The sequence below is a fragment of the Staurois parvus genome, unplaced genomic scaffold (assembly GCF_062004578.1).
Source record: "Staurois parvus isolate SC_StPar_1 unplaced genomic scaffold, SC_StPar_1.0 ptg000882l, whole genome shotgun sequence".
Taxonomy (NCBI): domain Eukaryota; kingdom Metazoa; phylum Chordata; class Amphibia; order Anura; family Ranidae; genus Staurois; species Staurois parvus.
This window is the reverse complement of record NW_028318678.1, coordinates 3,565,226-3,591,774: the sequence shown is the minus strand read 5'-3', so window position 1 is coordinate 3,591,774 and position 26,549 is coordinate 3,565,226. Positions and strand designations below refer to the sequence as shown.

General features: G+C 44.0%; 1 protein-coding gene across 1 annotated transcript in view; it reads right to left on the bottom strand.

Moving 5' to 3' along the window:
- Positions 1-26,549, bottom strand: part of LMF1 (lipase maturation factor 1) — a 506,204-nt gene that overhangs the window by 53,959 nt on the left and 425,696 nt on the right. The window contains exon 7 of the mRNA XM_089656039.1: positions 5,190-5,373. Within this exon, the coding sequence (XP_089512165.1) occupies positions 5,190-5,373 (184 nt within the window). The remainder of the gene's footprint in view (positions 1-5,189; positions 5,374-26,549) is intronic.

Genomic DNA, 26,549 nt, shown 5'->3' with positions numbered 1-26,549 from the left:
AGCCCTCCTGACTATTAAACAAAACTTGTGCCCATGCTGAGCCATCAGGGAAATGGGATGAGGCATATCTGGTGGACATTTCTGATAGCTACATATAAACAAACAGGTCCTGCTGGTTCCTCCATTCTAGGAAAAGAAGAATGTGGCATTTTATATTTATTTCAGGTACTTATATAATGCCGTCAATTTACACAGCACTTTACATATATATTGTACATTCACATCAGTCCCTAACCCTCAAGGGGTGTACAATCTAAGGTCCCTAACCCTCAAGGGGCGTACAATCTAAGGTCCCTAACCCTCAAGGGGCGTACAATCTAAGGTCCCTAACCCTCAAGGAGCGTACAATCTAAGGTCCCTAACCCTCAAGGGGCGTACAATCTAAGGTCCCTAACGCTCAAGGGGTGTACAATCTAAGGTCCCTAACCCTCAAGGGGTGTACAATCTAAGGTCCCTAACCCTCAAGGGGCGTACAATCTAAGGTCCCTAACGCTCAAGGGGTGTACAATCTAAGGTCCCTAACCCTCAAGGGGCGTACAATCTAAGGTCCCTAACCCTCAAGGGGCGTACAATCTAAGGTCCCTAACCCTCAAGGGTGTACAATCTAAGGTCCCTAACCCTCAAGGGGCGTACAACCTAAGGTCCCTAACCCTCAAGGGGCGTACAGTCTAAGATCCCTAACCCTCAAGGGGAGTACAATCTAAGGTCCCTAACTCACATTCATACATACACATACTAGGGACAATTTAGACAGGAGCCAATTAACCTACCAGCATGTCTTTGGAGTGTGGGAGGAAACCGGAGTACCCGCAGGAAACCCACGCAGGCACAGGGAGAACATGCAAACTCCAGGCAGGTGGTGCCATGGCTGGGATTCAAACCAACGACCAAGATTAGTGGTCTTATTCATTAGAAGTCTTCAAGAGCTGTTTTGGTGCTGAATTAGACATTTTTAAGGGTTCATATATTTAGGGCCTTGTCAATTCATTTAAACAATGATCTCTAATATATATAATAGATATAACAAAGCAGCAATCCCCATAATCCCTTTAGGTGCGCTTCCTCTTTAGGCACATTTTGCTGGCAGGTTTCAGCAACAAGCACATCTAAAGGTATTCTGGAAGAAATGTCAAAATTACTGAAGCTTCAGAGCATTTGCTGTAGTACTGTACATACTTTTTGCGCACCTTATTGAAGGCATGTGCTGTATAAACAGAATATAATAAAATTAATAAACCATGGCGGTGATTGTATAGAATAGCAGCATGTTGCCGCTCAATTGTGTTACAATCCGTACGTTTTTGTGTGATATAGATATTGAATTAAATTGAGGCGTGCTTAGCATAAAAATTGACTTAGGGCCGGTTCACACCACATGCAGTTTTTTTTTGTTTTTTTTTCTGACTCAAAAGCACATGGATAGTAGGTTATATGGTTTCCATGGCATAGTTCACACCAGTGAGGTCAGTTCCAGTGCGTTCCAGTTCCAGGAAAAAAAGTAGAACATGCTCCATTTTTTTTTTTTGCAATGAACTGTACTGGAACATGATAAAATGCATCAAAAACGCACCAGGACACACCTAAATGCACCGAAAACACACTGGAACACACACGTCATTTAAGGTGAAGAAAAAATGAACCAGAACGCATCAAAAACATGCATGCAGAAATGTATCCGGACTACATTTCTATGGTGGGAATGGATTCTCCCCGCTGCTGCATTCTCTAACATAATATCAATGGAAGTGCAAGGTTAAAGTGGTTGTAAACCTCAGGCATGAACTATGAATAACGCATATCCCTCTATAGTGTGTACTTGTACTAAGTGTCTCAATTAGGAGCACCAAGTGTCATTTCTGTCTGCTGCTTCATTCCTCTGCTATCAGCATAAATCACAACTGACAAGTTTTCTTGACACCAAGAGAAGAATGGTGACAGGAAAGGGAGCTCCAGCAGATTGATTCCCTCCAATCAGCTCTTGTAGCGGCAGGAATCTTCTGGTTCCTGCTGCTGCTCTGAGCGGGTAGGTGCATTCACTCCGACAACGAATGAAGGGGAGAGAACAATGTTCCTGGACAACTTGCCAGCCAGCTTGCCAACAACCGAATTAACCTGTCTAACAGTATGCGTTTATAACAAGGGTTTAGTTAGCAGAGATTTGCAAATACATACGTAAGCCACAGAGCCACGTCACGGCACCCTGATAATCTGTGGTCCTAACTCTACAATTTGAGAGCCCCCATAGTAGAGGCACATGCATTTAATGGATAGACCAAGGGCAGGTGAACCTGAGGAAGCCCACCTCTCTTAAAGGCAAAGGAGTGCACAATGGCAGCCAGGGTGTCCTAGTGCACCCACGTACCAAAACTCCAACATGCAAATAAAAATGGCCACCGCCCAAGTCTATAGCTAGCTTATATAGCAAGGACACATAAACAGGCATCACATTCACTCCGATAACCTGTCATTATAGTGAGGATCTCCAGAACAGGTCCAACGCTTTACTAAGCATTCACATCGTAGTTACAAATGCAATGTCTCGGAGACTCATAGAACCCCCTTCATCAGGTCACATGCCTTACGAGGGGGTCCTGTGAGGCTCCGAAATGTCCTTTTTGTAACTATGACGATCGTGAAAAGAGATATTAAAGACACTTTTAATTTTTTTTTAAAATAACATACGTACCTGCTCTGTGCAGTGGTTTTGCACAGAGCAGCCCTGATCCTCCTTTCCTCGGGTCCCCTGCCGGCGCTCCTTGCCCCGCCCTCCTGCCAAGCAGCATGCTTTAGGGGAACCCAAGCGGACTCACTCCTGAGCAGCTGCTCTACGTCTCCATTCACACACAGCCCTGCCGCCTCTTTCTCCTCATTGACTGTCTGTGATTGACAGCAGAGGGAGCCATTGTCTCAGCCAATGAGGAGGGAGAGTCCCCAGACAGCTGAGGCTCCTGTGCACATTGCTGGATCATGATGATTAGGCACTGCTGCATACAGGTTATTTCTTTACCTTCATGCATAGAATGCATGAAGGCAAAAAGCTTTGAGCCTTTACAACCACTTTAATAAAGCTTTGGACTTGTTCTGGAGATCCTTCGATGTGCTGGTGACACATTTCTTGCTTTGTATGTCTTTGGTTTCCAGCTGATGGTCACTGCAGCAGCCATGTACATTTACAGGAATGTGTGCATTGGGAATATTGTTCTCTGTCATTATGGGGAACAACACCTGCACCTACCCGTCCAGAGCCACAGCAGGAAGATTCCTGCCACTACAATTTGCATCAACTTGACCATTCATATGTACCAGGATGCGATTTCTTCCAGTGCAATACACCGCCACTCAAAAAACAGTATCAGGCAAAAGGTTCATTGTGCAAAGCAGCCGACTTTATTAAACCATATAAAACCTACAATTAGACCTCACTCACATGTATATGGTACATATGGATGGTCAAGTTGATGACAAGATATACAATGGGTCCAACCAAAAATGTGCAGTGAGAACTATCTAGTAATAGAAGGTCCATCCATTGTAGTGAGTGCAAATCCATGTGGGGTCAACTGGAGCACCTGGAAGTGGTCACCTGTTTATCTGTTACTAATGGCACCAGCACCTGTTCACCTATCTTTTGGTTTTTAAGCAACTATTATTTGAACTGGACATTAGTTGGATTTTCTGGTGTTGTTTATTTATGTATCAAATTTTTGCACATTTACATGTGGCAAACTGTTTAGCAACGTTGAGTCACATTGTAAGCAGCACAGTCTATATACACATTTATAGGGTTCACAGATGTAGAAGTTGGGCACATTTTGAAGACTGGAGCAGCCATAATCACATTCATCTGCGTTTCCTGATTTTTAGTTGGTTTTGGTTTTATTGCTATTTGCTGGTCCTTTAGTGTTGGCACAGACTGAAGAAGAATCAGCTATTGTTGAAGGATGTCCTTGTCTGTACAGCAATCAACCATTTTTCAGGACTCAGTCTATTGATTTCATTGTCTACAGCGCAATCAACCACCTTGGAGGACACACTCCTCCACGGTGGTTGATTGCTTCTTCTGTCAGTGACACCATTACACACACTCCTCCACGGTGGTTGGTTGATTGCTTCTTCTATCAGTGACACCATTACACACACTCCTCCACGGTGGTTGGTTGATTGCTTCTTCTATCAGTGACACCATTACACACACTCCTCCACGGTGGTTGGTTGATTGCTTCTTCTATTAGTGACACCATTACACACACTTCTCCACGGTGGTTGATTGCTTCTTCTGTCAGTGACACCATTACACACACTCCTCCACGGTGGTTGGTTGATTGCTTCTTCTATTAGTGACACCATTACACACACTCCTCCACGGTGGTTGATCGCTTCTTCTGTCTGTAACACCATTGCACAATGGTGTAATGGTATCACAGACAGAAGAATCATCCATTTTGGAGGAGACATCCTTCAGTGTTGTCACAGATTGAAGAAGAATCAACCATTATTGAGGCATGTCATAGTCTGTACAGCAATCAGCAGTTTGGAGGACTCGCTCTTTACTGATTCCAAAGTCTACAGAGCAATCAACGACCTTGGAGGACACACTATTCAGTGATCTCACAGACTAACCAATCAGTTAATGCCTCTGTTAAGTCACAGACTGAAGAGGAGGTATCAATTTTGTAGGCCTTATGCCATGATGATGCCAAAGACTGAAGAGTAGGCAACCATTGTGGGATGATAATAACAAGGCAGTCAACTTGACTGTGAAGTTAAAAGGACTTATTTTAACCAATACAGAAAATGTGGTCATGGATTGGTCTTCCATGTATGTATGTTTTTTTGAAGAAGAATCCTACAGCAATTGGTACTCACCTGCCCTTTGCTGTATCCCATGCTAAAAATAAACTGACAACATAGAACAAGCTGTCCCAGACAACTATAATCATTCCAAGTTAGAAATGACAAAGTTCAGTTTTTGGAACACAGCATTTTTATGTAAACCCAAAAAATGACTAGTAAGGATGACTTAGTATAAGGCCTTCATCATCAGCTGGATCCTTTGACAGAAGTTGTCAAGGTAATGGAAAAGAAACGATTCTTGACTAAACACACCAAATTCCACTTAACATGGACTTTTCTTTTACGAAAACAAAGAATATATCTAAACTTGCAATTCAATATACCCAAGGGCTTACCATAACTTTTCGGAAGCCTGTCTCTGCTGGCGTCTTGTCTTTGGATCTTGGCCACTTGGTGTCTGACTGACCCATCCTTGGAGCTGAACAAGAGGCTGTAACTGGCATCATCAAAACAGGCGAGACATGGCACAATGGTAAGCCAATTTAGGAAGCTGAGGTTACCACTGAGAATAAGTAGAACCTGAAAGACATAAAAATAAGGATTTATGGAGGAGGTGAGGTTTCACACTCTTGAGAAAGTAAAATTGATCCAAAAGTTGTACTAAGGCTGAATTCCAGGTAAACAACTTCAAGTAGTATTTAACCTTCAGTTTTTTAATGTTTGGTTTTAGATTCACTTCATTAGCTGAACTATTACATTTTGTTTCCTTACTGTGCTCCCAAACATTGTATTTACTGCTATATATAAAGTGACTTAATGGCTTTCCAGGCCACTTCCCTGAACTTCTGCTTGGGGAGCGAGTGCTGTCAACACCAGTCATGTTGGGACTAAATGTCCCATGATCCCTCGTGTAGCTCTCATACATGTATGCCCAAATAGACCTGTGTGTGTTGGCGTGCAGGATACCGCAAATGTAAGGCCTGCTATAATGAGTCTCCAGAGAGACCCTGTAAGGCAACATAACCACCCTATAGGCAGAAGCAATCTTGAACAGATCGTCTAGTTCTTTTTTTAAAGACACAAGGGGGCTGAGGATGAAAGATAATAACAATTAAGCAAGCATGTGAGTAATGGAACTTCTTTTGATTATATAGATCTTGTGTTTAAAACGGAGTTCTACCTAAAAAAAATAAAAGTCAGCAGCTACAAAAACTGTCCCTCGGTCCAGCGGTGTCTTCACCACCGCTGGTTTCACCAGCCGTCTTCTCTCCCTGGAGCTGGCATCTTCAGTGTGGGCACCCAGCTGTGACAGCTTGTGGCTTCACAGCCGGGTGCCCACTGCGCATGCGCGAGAAGCGCTGCGCTTTGTGAATGGCCTCGTAGTATTCTGGGACCTGTCATGTGTCCCTGAAGACTACGGGGGAGGGGGAGGACAACTTCCGCTTCCGATCACCTAGGCGGTCGCAGCGGAAGTGGGAGTGGGTACCTGTCAAATTCGGGTATCCGCTCCCCAAAGGCCAATCCTTAATGGGGAGCGGGGGACAAAGGCTTAAAGTGGAACTTCCCCTTTTGGGTGGAGCTCCGCTTTAATAACACTTTAAAGTAGATGTAAACCCTAACTGGATGGCATTTCGTTTGTTAAAGCGGTGTATCACAAACAATTGTCACATTCATCCCATTAAGGCTGCTTTCACACTGCAGTGGTTCTAAAACACACACAGTGAGTTTTAAATGTGTTGCATTACAGTGATTATAGGTGAATAGCTGAATGTTAAGGATGTCAGTGGTTGCCGGCTCCTTAACATTTCACTTTACATTGGTTGTTAAGGATGCCGGTGGGTGGTTGCTAAGGAGTAGAAACCTGCTGGCATCACCAACAACCAGTGATTATGCCTTCTCCCAGTACCTCCTTGGTGGTCAGCATGCTCCAGCTCCTCCTTCTCCAGAAGGAAGAACGACAGCAGGCGGCACAGCTGGGAGCAAAGCTGAGGCTGTCAATCTGCTGGAGGTCCCTCCCCTGTCACCATTTTTCTCTTGGTGTCAGGAAAACTTGTCAGAAGTGATTCATGCTGATAGCAGAGGAATAAAGACAGAAATAACATTTTGTGCTCTTAATTGAGACAAGTACACACTATAGAGGGATATGCTTTGTTCATATTTCATGTCTGAGGTTTACAACCACTTTAAGCTCCAAGCTGATTTGGTCAGGCCTTGCACAAGTGGTGGCTGGCGACTGGACACTCAGGCAACCATCATTTCACTGGAAGAAGAAGAGAGTCACATGCTCAGGGGCGGACTGACAACTCATGGGGCCCCCGGGCAATAGGGGATCATGGGGCCACTGTGTCCTTGCCCAAACTCAAAAAAGCCTATGAAAAAGGTACCAGGGGCATCTCATGGGGCCCCCTACTGACCCCAGGCCCTCGGGCAGTGCCCGAGTTTCCAAATGGTCAGTCCGCCCCTGCACATGCTCCCCCCTACCTAGAAGTACCAGTATTTCCCCTAGCTTCAGGCGCAGAACAGAACGGCAAAGGTAAGTACATACAGTAAGGTAAAGTACATATGCAGGGAGGAAGGTGAACAATTCATTGAACTTGTTGCTTGGCATGGGCAAAGCACAGGTTCACTTTAACTTATTTAAATCAATCCTATTGAGTTCCCCTACAAATCTTCAGGTGGGAATGAAAGGGTTACTGCAGAAAAATCAAACGACCGACTGCTGAAATGGGTAATAAATGTTAGAAAAAAGTCATTTCTTGCTCATGTCAGATTGCTGAAGATTAATCTTATTCCATTATTTGGGGCCAAAACAGACAAATTCTCTTGCAGGATGCCAGGGGCACTTGTGGGGCTTTGTTTTTATGGAGGGGTTTCCTGGCTGGAATATGTCAAAGTCACAGCCATTAATCTGACACGATGTTTGGGCTGGGCTGGGCAGTGTAATTTGGAATGTCAGCCATGAAGGGCCTGCTCCAGGCCTCTCCGCAGCCAGCAAACTAGGGCTCAGTGACTGCATGGATTGTAGAGCTGGGGAGGATCCCACCCTACCGGTGGGTGGTGAGTTATCCTACAATCGCATCCCGCTCTTTAACCCTTCCCCAGCAACACCAGGCATTAGTACGATACTACCGCGGCCTACATACCCATACAATATGGTGCCTCGTGGTGCTACCTACCATAACCGACAGACATGTACCCCTGGTTCACATATATGCGGCCATGAAGGCCACATTTTGCATGGGCACAAGCAGGGGCGGACTGACAACTCATGGGGCCCCTGTGTCCTTGCCCAAACTCAAAAAAGCCTATGAAAAAGGTACCAGGGGCATCTCATGGGGCCCCCTACTGACCCCGGGCCCTCAGGCAGTGCCCGAGTTTCCAAATCGTCAGTCCGCCCCTGTGCACAAGAGCCCATTCATTTGAATGGACTCCCGTACCCCGTGACACGCAGGGAAGAAGTCCCTGCACTTCTTTTGAAAATGCAGCCCGCATGGAAACCTCGGTTACCAGTACGGTTGCGTTTTCCAGTGCGGGCAGCGTGCCATTAGAACTAATGGCACCCACTGTGGATCCGCATTCCTCCCTGCGGGTGGTGCGGATGCACAGATTTTCGTGCGGATCCACAGCCGCACCACACGCACATATTTGAACCTAGCCTAATGCCCCGTACACACGATAAGAAAATCGTATGAAAAATTTTGCGGAACCACTGATCGAACAATTTTCTCTTCGTTGATGAGCAGGATGTTTTAACCGATAATGATGTTGTAAACGAAAAAATCCGGTTGAACAGCAGTGAAAAATGTTCTTGTTTCGCATACAAACGACCGATTTTCTATGCGGTGGTATGACGGTCGTACGAAAAAAATCTATCGAATGTTGTCACGCATGAGCGGAAACAGAAGATGACCCGGATGTTTATGTCCAAGGAATCTTCATAAACACGAACGAAAAATCCAAATGTTAAAAGTAGATTGGCCGAATGAGATGATGAAAGCAGAATTGTGCAGATTATATTTTATGTATCACTATTTATGTATATAGGTCATGTAATAAACGATATTATACTCATTGCTGGTCATTGTTGTGTATATCGCTCGTTCTGGCCGGAAGGGTGTGGCTACAAGGTCCTGCTTGATAAAGGAGCGCACTTCTGCCTTTCCTGGCCAGCGCATGCTCCGAAACGCGTCGCACTGCATCCTGGTTATCTGACGTCATCACGGCCATGCCGCCGCTGCATTCCACCGTGCGTCCCACCCAGCTCTGAGGGAGGACATGCACGCCGGCCGATTCCACAGCTGTTCCCCTCCAGCCACCACGCTGCTCCAATGACACGCTGACTACACTATCTTCCATTGTGATGACAGCTCCTCACCCTGTACACCCACCGGACCGATGTTTACACCGTATTACGGTTTTAATATTTATATTAACCTCAACTATGTGAGTGTTTCTACCTTTTAACCTGAATAAAGTGTTATGCTGCACTTAGAGGCGCTTCTTCTTCTTCTCTCATCCTACAAGGTCACACGCACACCGCATCACTTCCACTTGTACGGAAGATGTCAACACTACGTATTGCCCGACGAACGATTTTTTTAAGATTGGTTAATGTGGGCCACGATTTCGACCAACAAATGAACGCCTCTCGGTCGTCGGATGACCGATCGGTCGATTTTCTAATTGTGTATTCCCACCTTAAGTCCTGGGCAGTGAATCATCTTTGACATTTGCATTGTTATCACCTGCAGTAATCAATTAGCTGACACTCTTCTTACTCGCTTATCTACTCTTTCTCCCTCTGGATTGTTAGCTCTTAGGTACAGAGTCACTTTCTTACAGTTTTATGTACTTTAAAGACTTTTATACAAACGACACAACATTGCTCCATTAAATGTAATTTTTAAATGTAAGCAGTACCGGTACATGTACGGCAGGGTTGAAGTGTGAGAAGAAGAAGCAGCACAAGGAGCCGATTAGTTTATGTCATGACAAGGAACAAGCTGATAAGAGGAGAGTGCAAGAGAGATGAGCCCCGAGACTGTGCTGCTTCTCCTTCACTGTTCACAGGGTAGAGGCAGGTCCAGGATGACCTGGGCTCTGAGGAAGTGGGTTGAATAATGCTGGCCAATAGACTGAGGACAACTAGTGGCAGAAAAAAGTACTGCGGAAGGAATCTCTTGCTTGGGAGTGAATGATGAAACAAAAGCTGGTTTTGTTATTTGTTTAACAGGCTGTTCATTTTTATCTTGTTATTTTTGGCTGGCGTTCTATTGTAAGTGGCACGTGTGGTCTCTGCCTGCCTTCACTTGCCAAACCGTTGTGGAAAATGCTGTAAATAATAATAATCGCTCAATATAATATCATAATACAACATGTCTTTATATTATAATCCACCGCCATTCAGTCCTCATGCACACGGGACATTATAACGCTGGTAATGTAAGCTGTGTAAATTCTCATTTAAAACTTGAGTTTTTCAGCTTTTTTTAGTGTGTTTACATTAGCGTTTAATGGCATTTTGCTGCAATTAGGGGCGTTTTCCGCGTTTACGTTTTTTATCAAGTTTCCCCCCCCAATTTTTTTTTGGGGGTCAAAAAACATCCACAAATGTCGGTTTGCTATGTTTTGCCGCATTTTTCAGTGTTAGAGCATTTTTACAGCTAAAAAACTCCTCTAGCAACCCACTAGTCCTGGGTTTTTTTCCAGCCAAAAAACGTTTTGATTACAGTCTATGTGTACATAGCCAGGGGCGGACTGACCATTCGGGAACTCAGTGCCCGGGGTCAGTAGGGGGCCCCATGAGATGCCCCTGGTACCTTTCATAGGCTTTTTTGGGTGTGGTTTGAGTGTAGGCGAGGACACAGGGGCCCCATGATCCCTTATTGCCCGGGGGCCACATGAGTTGTCAGTCCGCCCCTGCACATAGCATAACATGATGAGGAGTTTACAAGCTGTAACAAAAATGTCAAAAGTCCAAAACAGCCGCTGTAATAACGTCAAGTGTGCATGAGGGTTAAATTTGAAAAAAAAAAATATTCCCATGCTACCCAATCCACAAATCAAAGAAATTCATACAGAACAGCGAACACCCTCAAAACATGTAATATATATAATCCACCGCCATTCAGTCCTCATGCACTATTCTATTGTACAGCACTGAGCAAACCCTTTGGCGCTATATAAACGCGATGTAATGTAATAATGTAATATATATATTATAGTGCAGCGCGCCTTCACATATAATCCCTACTAAATGCTATAAAAAAATGTGATAAACAGTGAAGTAAATATAGACGCTATAAATACTCCCTGCCCCAGTATGTCCAGTTAGCTCCCGCCCTGTCCGCCTTTTAGGCAGTCCTTGAAAACGCATTTATTCAGGGAAGCCGACCCCACCTCCACCTAAGAACTGTACTTGTGTCACCTCCATCAGTCACCCCTTGCAGCTATTACATTTTGTGTCACCTCCCTCTTCCTTTAGATTGTAAGCTCCATGAGCAAGACCCTGTATAATAATAACTATAGCCGTATGTGCACCACGCGTGAAAAAAGAATCATGTCAGGAACCACATATCCCAAAATCCATAGGTTAATATTCTCCAAACAGCAGTTCCATGAATTATAAATTGTGCAATTCTCTACACGCGACAATCTATATCCCAAAAAAACACCACTTTGACAGAGTATGACTCCAATTCACCTCCGGGAGATTCAGATGTACCCACACCTATTCAGATGGACCTCATTGAGCAAAAGAGGTCAAACACAGTCTGAAATCTATGTGTCCTCAAAAACCTTCCTCGGCAGGCTGCTTTACCTCCAGCTCCTTATCAAGGGTTAATAGCCATAGAGCACAACGAGAGCTCATAGTGCAAACTGTGTAAAATGTATTTGGAGTTTGCATGTTCTCCCTGTGCCTGTGTGGGTTTCCTCTGGGTACTCCAGTTTCCTCCCACACTCCAAAGACATGCTGGTAAGGTTAATTAGCTCCTGACTAAATTGGCCCTAGTCTGTGTATGAATGTGAGTTAGGGACCTTAGATTGTACGCCCGTTGAGGGTTAGGGACTGATGTGAATGTACAATATATATGTAAAGTGCTGTGTAAATTGACAGTGCTATATAAGTACCTGAAATAAATAAATAATGTATTTCTGAAGCAAAAGAATCACACTCTCATTAAAAAAGAGAACACTGGCATCTCTGTATGTAAGAAACTCCTGTACTGTTCATAAGCCTTTGCACAGTCCCATGGATGTCCCGACCAGCGGGATGACATCACAATCCTCCCCTCCTGACGCGTTGCGTCCGGTATCATTAATACATTCTATACTCATTTCCACAAAGATAGTTTTTAAAATTATTTTTACCTGTATGCAAGTTAGATAATTTCACATGAACACTGGGTAGCATCTGCATTATGGACAGTAGTTGTAAAGTAGAAAGTATCAAGATAAAACGCACTCTGTCAGATGGTTCAAACTACATTTGGAAAAATAAACAGATTATTACTATTTATTATTAAAAAAAGGGGGCCTAGCATATATGTGTGACACACTTAAGCGTGTTCTATGCATTTGTTGTGCAACAGCATAGGACAGCCGTTCACTTGAATGGGCTGCCCTACACACAACATATGCACTTAAGTACCTCCTGCACCTTTTTTTGCCCACATAGAAGAAAAACATATTTTAAATATATTTTAAAAATATTCTTCCCAAATATATTGACATATATATGAAATGCTACAATTTTGGCCATAGTCAATATATTTCAATATATATATCAAAATCCCAAAAAAACACCACTTTGACAGAGTATGACTCCAATTCACCACCGTGATTTTCAGATGTACCCACACCTATTCAGATGCTGAAATGCGTTTTTATTACAAAATATATTTTTAAAAATACATTTCAAATATACTGTATGTCTTTAAAAATACAAATCTACATTTTTTGGATTGCATTTACACATATATGTAAAAATATATGTTAAAATGACTTTTTCATATGTAAAAAAAATCTGAAAAATATATTTAAAGCTTGCAGGGGGAGTTTTCTTTCTGCTCTAGGATTCAGAACCTCTGATCTCTGTCTGGACAGGTCTGATTGGCCCTGTGCTGATCACATGCGCTCTCCCAAGAAAAAAGAAAAACTCTCTAGTAATACACACCAAACTGAGCATGTGCAGAGTGTCTCTACACAATATGTCTTATCAGGAGATAAGAGGGGGACACTGGGAGGGGAGGATCAGAGAAGACAGGATCAAACAGCCTTTTTACATAATGCAGAGGATTAACCCCTTATGTTCCACAGTGAGTATAACAAGCATGCTTTACTGCATATACAGACTGATTGTACTGTTGTGGGTTTAGTAACACTTTAACAGTGATGCCGTGCAGGGTGAGTGCTCAGACTCATGAGACTGAATGGCATTACACATATTTTGGTAAGACTTTACACGCATGGTTTTTGATTGTACATTTGGCTCCAGTTCTCCTTTATTCTAAGAAAGATGAATAAAAAGACAATTGGCACTTACTGTCCTATGAAATTATTGTGCAGGAAGTCAGTTGTGCATCGAAAAATACCTCCTTCCATAAAGAAACTCTCTTCATTATCAGTAAGCGAATCTGTGTCTCTGTGGCACTCTCACCCTAGCAAGGGAGAATGTCACCAGCACACCGAGGATCACCAATATGGGTCCAAAAGTTTTAATGAACGATCACATAGTTACAGCAAGGCAACGTTTCGGAGTCTAGAAGGACCCCTTCATCAGGCATGTGATCAAAATGCCTGCTGATGCTTGATGAAGGGGTCCTGCGAGACTCCGAAACGTTGTCTTGCTGTAACTATGTGATTGTTCATTAAAACTTTTGGACTCATATTGGTGATCCTCGGTGTGCTGGTGACATTCTCCCTTGCTGATTCTGTTCGGTTCCAGCCGACGTTCGCTGCAGCACCCACTTACACACACATCCATCACACAGGAACGCGTGTGTTTGGATTGTACACTTACTCTCACCCCAGGTTCACACCTAATTGTTTTCTGCAGCATTTTGCAGAAACGCAGTACAGTCCATTTAACATGATTTCTTATGGGACGCGTTCACATCTCTGCGTTTTCACCCGCTGCGTTTTTTTGGAAAGGGACTTTTTTTAATGCAAAAAGTAGCGTTTTTGATTCTACACACTTCAATGGAAACGCTGCAGAAAAGCATGCGTTTTTACTGCGTTTTGAATCTGCCTAGCAACAAGAAAAAAAACGCAACATGCATCAAAACACGTCAAAAACGCAGGAGCAAAACGCAATGCAGAAACGGCTCAAACGCAACCTGCACAGGGGTGAACCTGGCCTTAGTCTGTGCAATGACCAGTATTAAAAATAATAATTTTTGTTTACTGGCCCTTTAAGTTGCTGTTAAACCCAACACGTCTGAGTCTAAGAGGTTCTAATGAATGCAAAGCATTACCCTGACTCGTTAACGACCGTTCCCCGCGCTATGATTCATGTCTCTGGACGGTGAGCAGCCTGTGAGCATGACTGATGAATTAGCCCCAACATGTAGCAGGCCCGTGCCCCTTGCAGGGGGATATGTCACCAGCTGAAGCAGCGAGGGGAAAAATTCAATATACTGCACCATAAAAACAAACAGAAGCCATAAAGTGGCTGGAATGCACGGGCCGGGGAAACAATGACGCCCCTGATGGGAGACGCGCCGCTTCATTACCAGACTAAGACCCCATAACGAGCATTTCCTGTCGCTGCTTGTATTAGGCGGGGAGTTATAACCGCTGCAATTAATGGGAGGAGGTGACAAGTGGGGTGCAGGTAACGCTGTGCGGAGACAGGCTTGCCAAGAGAATTGCATCATGGGTAAATCCGAACAAATATTCATACAGTCTGAACAATACCAACTCCATGGGGTGACAACTGTCCACATGGGGCAATCCATACTAGATAAGCACCAGCCATTGGGTCATCAGGCGGAAAAATACTTTGTCGATTTTATTGTTTGCGAAGAAAGGAAGGAATGGGTTCACACCTGTGCGGGTCACGATTTGCGTGGACATGAGAGCCCATTCATTTGAAGGGCTGCCGCGCCCCGGGACACGTAGGAAAGAAGTCCCTGCACTATTTTGTAACTTCCAGTCCGGACACTTTCACCCCCTTCCTGTCCAGGCCAATTTTCAGCTTTCAGCGCTATCACACTTTGAATGACAATTGCGTGGTCAACTCTGTACCCATATTAATTTTTTTAGCGTTTTTTGAGACAGATAAAGTTTTATTTTGGTGGTATTTATTCACTGCTGGGATTTTTATTTTTTTTGCTATGTAAATTAAAAAGTCCAAAAATTTTGAAAAAAAGTTGTTCTTATAAAATTTTGAAAATAAATAGTATTTCATCATAAATCTTGGCCAAAATTTAGTCCGTTATATTTTTAGTACAAAAAAAATAACCCAAATTAGTTTATAACCAAAAATTATAATTTTTAAACATTTTTTTTTTACTTTTTTTTATATTATTTTTTATTTATTATTATTTTTTTACATACTGTCACCCTATCAGTACAGTGTCACCATGGTGACACTGTACTACTTGTGGGGTGTGATGAAGATTTTTTTTTTTACACTGATTGCTTTTACGCCCATAAAGGATGTAAAAGCAGTCATTTCTCCTCCTCCCTGGCTGCATTCCTGCAGCCATTGAGAACTACTGTGTGAGCTGTGATTGGTCACAGCTTGTCACATGGTACAAGGCTGTTGTGAATAGCCTTGTACCATGTGACCTCTGTGACCATTCACAGATTTTACACGTAGTAAGCAATGATGTCACAAGTGACATCTTGCTTACTACTCTGCATGTGATCACTGATTGGCCAATCAGTGATCACATGATCGGGACCTCGTACAGAAGTCCCGTCCGACGATCGGTGTTCCACTGTGTCCAGAGGACACAGTGGGCACCGGAGCGCGCACAAGCACGGTGCGGGGAGGCCGTTTATAAACTGCCACCCGCCCCTGCACTGCCACCGTCCGGCCGTTTATATACAGCGGCCGGACGGGAGATGGTTAAATAGAAGCCCGCACAGGAACCAAGGTTCTCAGTACAGCTGCGATTTCCAGTGCGGGTGGCGTGCCATTAGGATTAATGGCACCCATCCCGTGGGTCCCACATTCCTCTGTGTGGGTGGTTGCGGCTGCAAGTATTTGTGCGGGTCACGCGGTGGGGTGTGGGTGCAATGTTCAGGTGACCAAAGACTCTTTCTCCAGCTCCATGTACAGACTTCCAGGTAGAGAGTTGGAGGAAGTATCAATGGAATAAGAGTTCTAATGATAGCCAACAAGTCAATCTGCCGTGGTGGAAGGTGGGTCTTGTAGTTCATTCACATGGGTGCAACCTGTAACATGTTCTACAACAGTGGTGGTTGTAAAGGCTGAAGTTTTTTTACCTTAATACATTCTCTGCATTAAGATACAAAAAAAACCTTCTATTGTCAGCCCCCTCAAATACTTACCTGAGCCAGATTTTGATCTGGTTCTGCTCTCTTCTCTCTCCCTCCTCATAGAACTCAGTGAGAGCAGTGGGAACCACTGGCTCCTCCTGCTGTCAATCGAATCCAGTGATGAGGGAGCGGTGGGCAGGGTTGACCCACACTATGTGCGTGGCAATGTACACACTGAGCGCAGCTCTGGATTGAGCCTGCATGTGTGCCACCATAGGAAGCAGCTTCTTATGGTGGCACATGGAGATAAGAAGGAGCCAGGACTGCTGGACGGGGAGCCAAGAAGAAGAGGATCGAGGCTGCTCTTTACAATCACTTTAAGTGCATCCTCTGACATCACTAAAGGGCTGTACATACAATTCAGTGTCAGAGACAGCAGACACACAACAGGATGTAGTCATAGACTATGAGCATAATACAGGAGATGGTCAGAGACTGAAGACATGACACAAGAGATGGTCAGAGACTGTGGACAGGGGGGAGTAGATATTCAGGGACTGCAGACATGATGCAAGAAATGGTCAGACACTACATAAATGATACAGGAGATGAGCAAACACTGCAGACATACGGTAATACAGGAGATGGTCAGAGACTATGGACTTGATGAAAGAGATGGTCAGAGACTGTAGCGGGGTGGAGGAGATATTCAGGGACTGCAGACATGATACAAGAAATGGTCAGACACTACAGAAATAATACAGGAGATGGTCAAACACTGCAGACATACTACAGGAGATGGGCAGAGACTATGGACTTGATGAAAGAGATGGTCAGAAACTTTGAACATGCTAAAAGCGCTGTTTGAGGCTGGGGACATGATTCAGTAGATAACCCTAGACTGGAGAAATATTACATGAGACTGCTAGAAATCACTGCTATAACAACACAACATCGAAACACGGATTAGTGCCTGCAAAGGACCCAAGGGCTGCACAAAAAGTGCCAAAGGGCCACAGGTTGGCCACCAGGGATCTAAAAAGTGGAGTTAGCCTTTAAGGGCCTATTCAAACGTGTCCAATTTTGCCAGATGCATTTTCCATTGGAATCCAAATATGTGCCATCACACAAATGCGAGTTCTTGTGCTTTGACTTGCGCAGCGACCCCCACTAATGTAAAAGTGCATTACGCATGCTTCATGTGGAAATACATTTGATTGCACGTTTTGATTTCAATGGAAGACAGCTGATATAAATGGAAAAATGTGAATGGGCCCTGAAAAGAAAACTTGGCATTGGGATGCCATAATAGACTTTTTTCTGATAAGTTGCCTGTCAAATATTCTAATTCTCTATCTTTAACAGTTTGTGATTTGCTGACCTGGAACAGATACGCAACAGGAAAGATAAACTAGCTCACAATGAGACTGCCCCTGCCAACTGTTAGTTTCACCCACTCTTCTCAAACTGTTTCAGATGCCTCAGGTTTGAAGGGTATCTTTTCCAGATTGCATACTGTATTTCTGTTCAACAGTACGATAGGATTCTGATCAGGAATCATCAAAGGCCACTTCAGAATAGACCAATTTTTCGCTCTTATGTGTGTTTTTAGCTGTGAGTTTTGGGTCTTTATTCAGTTGAGGTACCCATGACCCGTGACTGATACAGAGCTTCCAAACAATGGGCAGCATGATTAGCTCCCGAATTCCTTGACAGCCTCAAGATTTCATTGTGTCCTACAAAAATGTATGGCGTCCCTGCCACACACAGCAAAGCAGCCCCCAATCATTACTGAGCCTCCTCCATGTTTCACAGTAGGTATGTTGTTCTTTTCTTTAATAGCTTAATTTTTTCATCTGTGGACATTGAGGTGATGTGACTTGCCAAAAATCTCCAGTTTTTTCTTATCTGCTCACAGAACATTCTTCCCCCAAAGCATTGTGGCTTGTCAATATGCAGTTTAGCAAAATCCAGTCTGGCTTTTTATGATTATCTTTCAACAGTGAAGGGTGTTCCTCCTTTGACAGTGGTCTTCCTTCTTAGAGTCTACTCTCACTCAAAAACTGACGGAAGGTATGATCAGGCACTGATATATATTGACCCTGGAGTTCAGCTTGTATCTCTTTGGAAGTACTCTTTGCCTCTTTGTCGCCCCTTCTCACTATCCTTCTGTCCTCTTAGCAAATTTACAGAAACAAATCTATCATGTGGCTCTTTGAACATGTTGAGGATCACACTTGAGGCCCTCTGTATTTATCAGGTTGACCAGCACTGTTCTCACTGTTCCTCTCTCCATTCAAAAAATTCTGCCCAAGTTGGATTTTGAAACATTTTTGAAAGGAGTGACGTAATGCAATCTTGAATCCTTCCACAATTGTGAAATCTGGAGTTTGTTTTAGAAGTATATCTCTACTCATGCCTACAAATTTGATTGCTTTTGAGAGGAGCATAATGTCACTTTCAAATACAGCCTGGTGTCTTTTGATGGAGATAAACGATGGCACAACCTTTGATATGACTGAAGAATCCTGATTGTCCATCTGCATGTTCCTGTGACGGGCAGTGTGTACATCATAAGGAAGTCATTTGTGTCATCATGTCAAGGTGAGAGTAGAATTATGGGTAATGTTAGGAATGTAGGGAAACCATCACTGCCTGCTTTTATAAAAAACAATCCTAAAGTATGTCTTTATTGAAATCCACCTCAGCAATAAAATGCAATTCTAGGCATTGAGCACAAGACATCAGTGTCCTGCAGTTGCCCACCAGGAGACACCAATACTGTGTATTTAAAGTGAATCTGTTTGCTCTTTAAACTGTTGTAAGTTAAAGTAATATTAAAGGCAGATTAAAAAATATAACAAACATGTCATACTCACCTGCTCTGTGCAATGGTTTTGCACAGAGCAGCCCCAATTTCCCTGTCCTTGGTACCCCACCGGTGCTCCTGCCCCCCCCCCCCCCCCTCCACCCAAGCAGGCTTGCTCCTGAGCAGTTGCTGTGTGTGTCTATTCACACATGGAGCACCGCTTAGCCCACCCACCCCTGTTCTCTCCTCACTGTGATTGACAGTAGGGGGTGCCAGAGGCTCCTGCTGTTGTCTCAGCCAATGAGGAGGTAGAGACTGGGGAGAGTTGTTGCTCTTGTGCACATTGCTGGATCGAGATGGGGTTCAGGCAAGTATTGGGGGGGCTGGGAGTGGCTGCTGCAGACAGAAGGTTTTCTACCTTCATGCAAAGAATGCCTTTACAACCACTTTAAAGTCTAACAGGTACTGTAAGTTGTGTGATTTTAGCTTTACTAGCCAAAGAACCCTCTACTGTGCTCTCTTCTGATTTAGTTTCACTTTGTTTCTGTAAGCTTGACTTTCATGTCTTCTGGCTAAGTCCTGTCCACCTGTTTGCAACCTAGCCAATAAGAGGGGCCTTAATGGCCACTAAAGTGCTCCTACTAGACAGGGTAATGGTAACTGGGCAGAACTTGCCTACGACCTGTCCAACGGGGGTACTAACTGGCTTTTTGAGCACTATCATTAGACAGGGGAAATAGAGGCTGGACTGGGCTTGCCTGAAATCTGTCCAGTAGAAGGGTGCTTACTGGCTAATGAGAACTATCATTAGATGGGGGCTGCAGTTGGGCATGACTGTCAGGGCTGGGCTCCTGCTACCTAACGAGCAGCTCTTTTCTTTTAGTGCTCAGAAACTGCTCATCTGTCAGTTAATTACCAGCTACTGGTTGCCTCCAAAGTGACTCACCTAGATACTATTACCTGCTTCATTAGTCCAGCCTACAGCCAGCCCTTTTTGCTATTTAATCAGCTTCCTCCTTACCCCTGCGTGGTCTATGATCTTCAGTGTGCTCCTGCCTGTGTTCCTGTGTACAACTTGGTCTGGCTGACTTCTCTTCTGATTCCTGTTCCTGATTTTTGGCTCCTGACTACGCTGACTTCTAGTTTCTTGACTCTGGCTCGTCTGATAACCTGCTTTGGCATCCAAATCCTGGCTTCTGTTTTGACTACGTTCCTGATCTTATGATGTTATATTTACTATTTCATTAAAGGTATGATTTTAACTGCACTTTCTGTCTCTGCCTGGTTCAAGGTTCCAGACAATAACTTAGCCTGGAAATAAGGGAAGTGAAGTTCCTAGATACAAAGTGAAACTAAATCAGAGAGACACACAAAGGAGATTATTCAAGATTAAAGTAATAGTAAATGTCTTAGGGTGTCTGTCTTAGACAGGGCTTTTCAATGGTTCAACATCCAATCTCCGGGGAGAAGACCAGTCAGAAGAGCATTGTCCAAATAACCTACATTCTTTCAGGCTACATATATCTTTTCTTGCTGCATTTATTATTATTATTATACAGTATTTATATAGCGAAAAAAATTTGCTCAGCACTGTACATTATAGTGGGGGACAGAACATGAGACAATACAGTAACAATACAATACACGAGGGGATCGAGGGCCCTGCTCCTTGGAGCTTACAATCTAGGAGATTTATATGCTAATGAACTCATTGGACTGGTTCATGAGCTCAGGACAGAAAGTGATGTTTGTCAGCAAGTAGGTGGAGGGAAAATGACTTGAACACAATCACGTGCTCATCACATAGGAGCAGCACTAGTTTCTTGGCGGGACTCCAAGAAGCAAGGAACAGTCTGGAGAAATCCTGAATAAAAGGAAGAAGATTCCATCACCAGGATATTGAAGTTTAAAATTCAGTGAGCTACAGGATATAATACAGCACAACAGTGCCCGTGCCCTCCGCTCCTCACAGGACCTCCTACTCTCTAGCTCCCTGGTCTCCTCCTCCCACACCCCACTGCAGGACTTCCCCCATCCTCTGGAACTCCCTACCCCAATCCATCAGATTGTCACCTACCCTCCTCACCTTTAGGCGCACCATGAAAACCCTCCTCTTCAGGGAAGCCTACCCCAACCTCCCCTAACACCTGACCCCACCTAACAACTAACCTCCTCCACTCCTCCCACCACTCCATCCCCCACAGCCATTTCCTCCTGTACCACCTTCCCCTCCCTCCTAGATTGTAAGCTCGAAAGAGCAGGGCCCTCGAACCCTCGTGTATTGTATTGTTACTGTCTTGTCTCATGTTCTGTCCCCCTTGCGACTGTACAGCGCTGAGCATACCCTTTGGCGCTATATAAATACTGTATAATAATAATATAATAATATTTGGTCAGATCAGAAGTTGATCTTTTATTGTTAATAAGATGTTACCCATTTTTGGGTGATGAATCAAGCAGGGTAAAACCAGACCCTGATGTAACTGTTTCCACCGAAGATAAGCAATAGTGACAGAGTAAGGTTCAGTGTTGCTCTTCATCACCTCTTATCTCTTCTTGCTTTACATGAATTCCAATACCTGAGTACCAGCAGATGCATGTATGTCTGACTGCAACTGTAGGTCTAAATGCAGCCTAAGGGCTCATTCACACTTGACTTATTTCTAACTCTTGCCAAACGCCTCTATAGCTTTGACAGGCATTAGATAGACGTTTGGGAAGTGTTTTTAATGCTCCTCAAATGCCCCCCAAATGCCCTATGTGCATTTTTGAGGCATTTGATAGGCGTTTGCCAAGCGTTAAAACTGCACCACAAACGCCTATAATGAAGTTTAATGGTATTAACGTTCCGTAAATGCCTCGCAACTGCCTGGCAAATGCCCCACAAACACCAGCCAGGCATTTGAGGAACTTCACCATAGACTTGAATGGGAGGCTTCAACTCCTCCTGGCTCAACAGGAGGCGTCAGTTTTGCTGCAACGCGACGCTAACGCTTCAGTGTGAACAGCACTGTGTGCTGCCATGTGCAGAATTTTCATAGGTGTTTGAGAAGCCTTAAAAACGCTTCCCAATGATTGTCTGACAACTGCTGACAAAGCTAGTGTGAACATAGCCTTAGAGTGGTTATACACGGCAAGGATCAAGGAAATGTTGGGAATCCCTAGAAGGTCTATAAATGCTTGAAACTCTTGGAAATGTTCATTATCATAACCGGCTTGCTGGAAAATGTCTGTGTGATGGATTTCCTGTCAAGGGGAAAATAAATATACTGGTACTGTTACTGCTCTCCTCTTTCTAATAATGCTACATGGGCCCTCTGGATTTATTCTTCAACCGACTGACACAGATGGAGAGATCTGACTTCACTTGTTCCAGATCCATGACTTCAACCCTGCTAAAGCCTGAAGTATATTTAGAAGTGATAGCCTGCAAATGCCTCTGCTTTCATTTACTGCTATAGACCCAAAAATTATTAAAACATTCCTTTCTGTAAAACGTTCCTCCACAAACAGAGGAAGTGGTCAATAGCTATTCACTTCACAGCACTTACGGAGTAAATGTTTTATTCGGCGGGGAGATCCCCTTTAAAACCACCTTTGCGAGGCATTGCTGGCCCCATGCTTTCAATCCGGCCCGGTACGATGATCACAAGGTGCTGCGACTGGCCCGCTTGTCCTTATTAAGCACGGCATTAATCAGAGTAATTGGGTATGTAGGCCTAGGTTATAAAACCATGGCATGTCTAATGAAGGAGCGCCCTATAGAAGGAGTGCAGCATTTTTAATCTAATAATGTCAGTTTTATGGATTATGACTGCAGTTTTATGAAGTGTGATATGAAATGGTCAAGATTCATTGCTCTCTCTGGATTAATTTGGAAAAGCAGTTTTTCCTGGTTCTAGGCCCGAAAACAATTATTTCTTGTATATGTCCCTCTCCCGGCACTGTACACACATCTCCGTACTAGGAAACAGCAAGCGTCCAAACATAAACATCTGAGAAAGCCTAGACGGGCCCGACGCGATTATTATTATTCATACAGACAGTGCCGCCGCTCAAACTAAGGGTGGTTGTAAACTGCTGTGTCCATTATTTGTTTCATAAGTCAGATTTTATCTATTACTAGGACTAGATCGCATTTTAGGAGTGATTTGTGCAAATATCCAGAGAATTCATAAGGCTTTGCATCACAAGTCTTTATGCATGAGGTTCTTACATGGGGTATCCAAACCCCTTGGGGGTATGGGATCCAAATGATGGGGGATGAGACAGGATCTCTGAATAATTGCAACGGATAAAATTCTAAATCCTAACACTGACGTACAAAGCCATCCACCATACTGCCCCGAACTACATCACTGACCTAATATCAAAGTACCGCCCGGCACGCACACTCCGCTCCTCACAAGACCTCCTTCTCTCTAGTTCCCTGGTCTCCTCCACCCATGCCCGCCTCCAGGACTTCTCCAGGGTGTCACCCATCCTCTGGAACTCCCTGCCCCAACCCATCAGATTATCACCTACTCTCCTCTCGTTTAGGCACACCCTGAAAACCCATCTCTTCAGGGAAGCCTACCCCACCCCCTGCTAACTTGACCGACCTCCTCCACTCTTCCCACCACTCCATCCCCCCACAGCTTTCTCCTCCTGTACCACTATCCCCTCCCTCCTAGATTGTAAGCTTGAAAGAGCAGGGCCCTCGATCCCCTCATGTTTTGCATTGTATTGGTATTGTTCTGTCACATGTTCTGTCCCCCTTTGTAATGTACAGCGCTGAGAGAACTATTGGCGCTTTATAAATACTGTATAATAATAATAATTGTTAGCATACTGTTTATACAGACATAGGTGCAACAAACATTCTCATAAAGTATACTGTGTTTATTAGTTGTGCCAATAGGTGGTAGTGTTCTGTATAATGCATGTTCTTCCTAGTGGACCTACATGGGTAAGATATAGTTAGGTCCATATATATTTGGACCCAGGCACAATTTTAGTTTTTTTCAGGTATTGACAAAAACATATTCAAGCTCTATATATAATGGGCTGAAAGTGCACACTCTCAGGTTTTATTTGAGGGTATGTACATCCTTTTACCTGCTTAATTGATGAAGAAATGACAAAGGAGTAGCCCGCACCTGGCCATAAAACAGTTTTTGATTCACCTGTCCAATTACTTTTGGTCGCTTGAAAAAGGGGGGATGGCTACTCTTAAGAGCTGTAATTCCTAAGCCCTTCCTCCAGTTTGGATGTTTGGCCACTCCTAATGTTGCTGCTATCTCTCTGATGGAGTTGTTTTGTTCTTGAAGCCTTATAATGGCCTGTGTCACTTGTATGGACAGCTCCTTTGAACACATGATGTAGGTTCACAGCAACAGATTCCAAATGCAAAAACCGCACTTAGAATCAACTCCAGACCTTTTACCTACTCAATTGATGAAGAAATAACAAAAGAGTAGCCCACGCATGGCCATAAAACAGCTTTTGATTCCACTGTCCAATTACTTTTGGAACATTTAAAAAAGGGGGATGGCTACTCTTAAGAGCTGTATTTCCTAAAACCTTCCTCCAATTTGGATGTACATACCCTCAAATTAAATTTGAGAGTATACACTTTCAGACTATATCCATTATGTAACTATAGGTGGAATATGTTTTGGTAATTACCTGAAAAAATCTAAAATTGTGCCTGTGTCCAAATATATATGGGCCTAACTGTATATGAAGTGGTAATTTCATATCCTGCTGTTTCCAATAAAACAAGGTCTCACATGTGTGTCCAGCACCATCTGACTAGTAAAATCTTATGTGCAGCAGGTTCCCAACAATAATTACAAAAAAAATAGAAACAGAATTCCTATCAAAGCAGAGAAATCAATATGATCTGTTATATGACATCCAAGTAACCTTGTCAGTAACTGGACCTTGATCCAATGAGCAAAAACCCGACTATTTATGCTATATGGCCAAAAGTCTGTAGAAACCTGACCATCACAGCTTGTTAGACATCCCATTCTAAAACCATGGACATTAACCTTTTCGCACTGGCTGCATGCAAATGTGCGGTCTTTCGCCGTCTGGGCCTAGACGCCGAGCAGCTGCACATTTGTGTGCAATTAAGAAAAACATATGTGCTGAGAGTGCACGCCCTGCACGCTCCCAGCACACATGTCCTGTACTCACGGAAAGGTCCCGATCTCCTCTTTCGATCAGGACCTTTCCCGATCATGTGACCACCGTGCCGGCGAATCACGACGGTGACATGACCTTAAAACCCCGCCCCGCCTCCCAGCTTCTGAAACCCTTAAAGGGCCGGGAGGCGTCGGCGCCAATGGGTTAAAAGAGAAGTAAGGCCAAAGCTTGTTTGGCCATATTTCTCATGTGGGTCACAAAGGTGCACTTCCGTTGCACTCCTGTGACCCAGAATCCGTTGACGGCAGGCTAAAGCCTGCTGTTGGCTGATGTCACACAGCTGATCCAGACTCTGGAACAATCCAGACAATAACATTAGGATCCATTCAGATACCTAAACGGCATCTGGCTCAACTTTTCTGCGCACTGCGGGCAGCCTGAGCCAGTCACTAGCAGCCCCCTCCCAGCCCGGCGCTCCAGTAAGCAATGGAGGGGCAGAGGAGAGAGCGGTGTCTTACTGTTTACCTGCAGTGCTCTTCAATGTACATACTCACCTGCACAGCGAATCTAGCACTATCCCGCTGTGATCTGCTATTTGGGTGTCACACTGCAGGTCCTGCGCTTCAACTGACTGCCTCTTCTAGGTGCAGGAAACCAGCCCTGATGACCCCCCCCAACCTGGCAGCCTTCCAGACCCCCCTTCCCCAGGACACTTTGTGTGCCAATCCTGCAGCCTCCTGGAAGATGTGATGTAAGTATCCCAGGAGGCTGCAGGACCAGGTACAGGACATTCTGGCCTAGGGTGGATTAGTGTTGGGGGTCCTGGTCTTAAAAATTGGAAAAAAAAAAAAAGATCAGAGAAAACAGAAAAAAGAATTCTGCAATTCTGCTTGAGAAGTGAGGGAGTGTTAAAGTGGAACTAACTTCCTTTTGGGAGTTTAGTTCCACTTTAATATGCTCTGAACTCCTAATCAGCATGCTGGTTCTGGGTCAGTGACTTTGAAAGTACAGTGGATGACAGCCAGGCATTAGCATTTTCAGGAAGAGAAGTCAGCATCCTACATTTATCACGTTATCCATCATCCCCTAGGCAAAAAAAGAGCGGGAAGAGGACTCATTGCAAGGGTGAAGATTTTTCGTCCCCGGAGTTCAGCTTTAATAACTGAACACTTTCATCAGATCTGATTGAAATGGGGGGATGGAATTGTGCAATGTATGCTGAGATGAGATTCCCCCAGGATGGAAATATACAGGCCGTTAGATAAAAACTTCCACAGTGACTTTCTCATCTGGTTTCAGTTTCAGGGAAAAAAAAAATGTCTGCAACTTTTTTTTCCCCCCCCAAAAGTTATTGCTGAAAAAT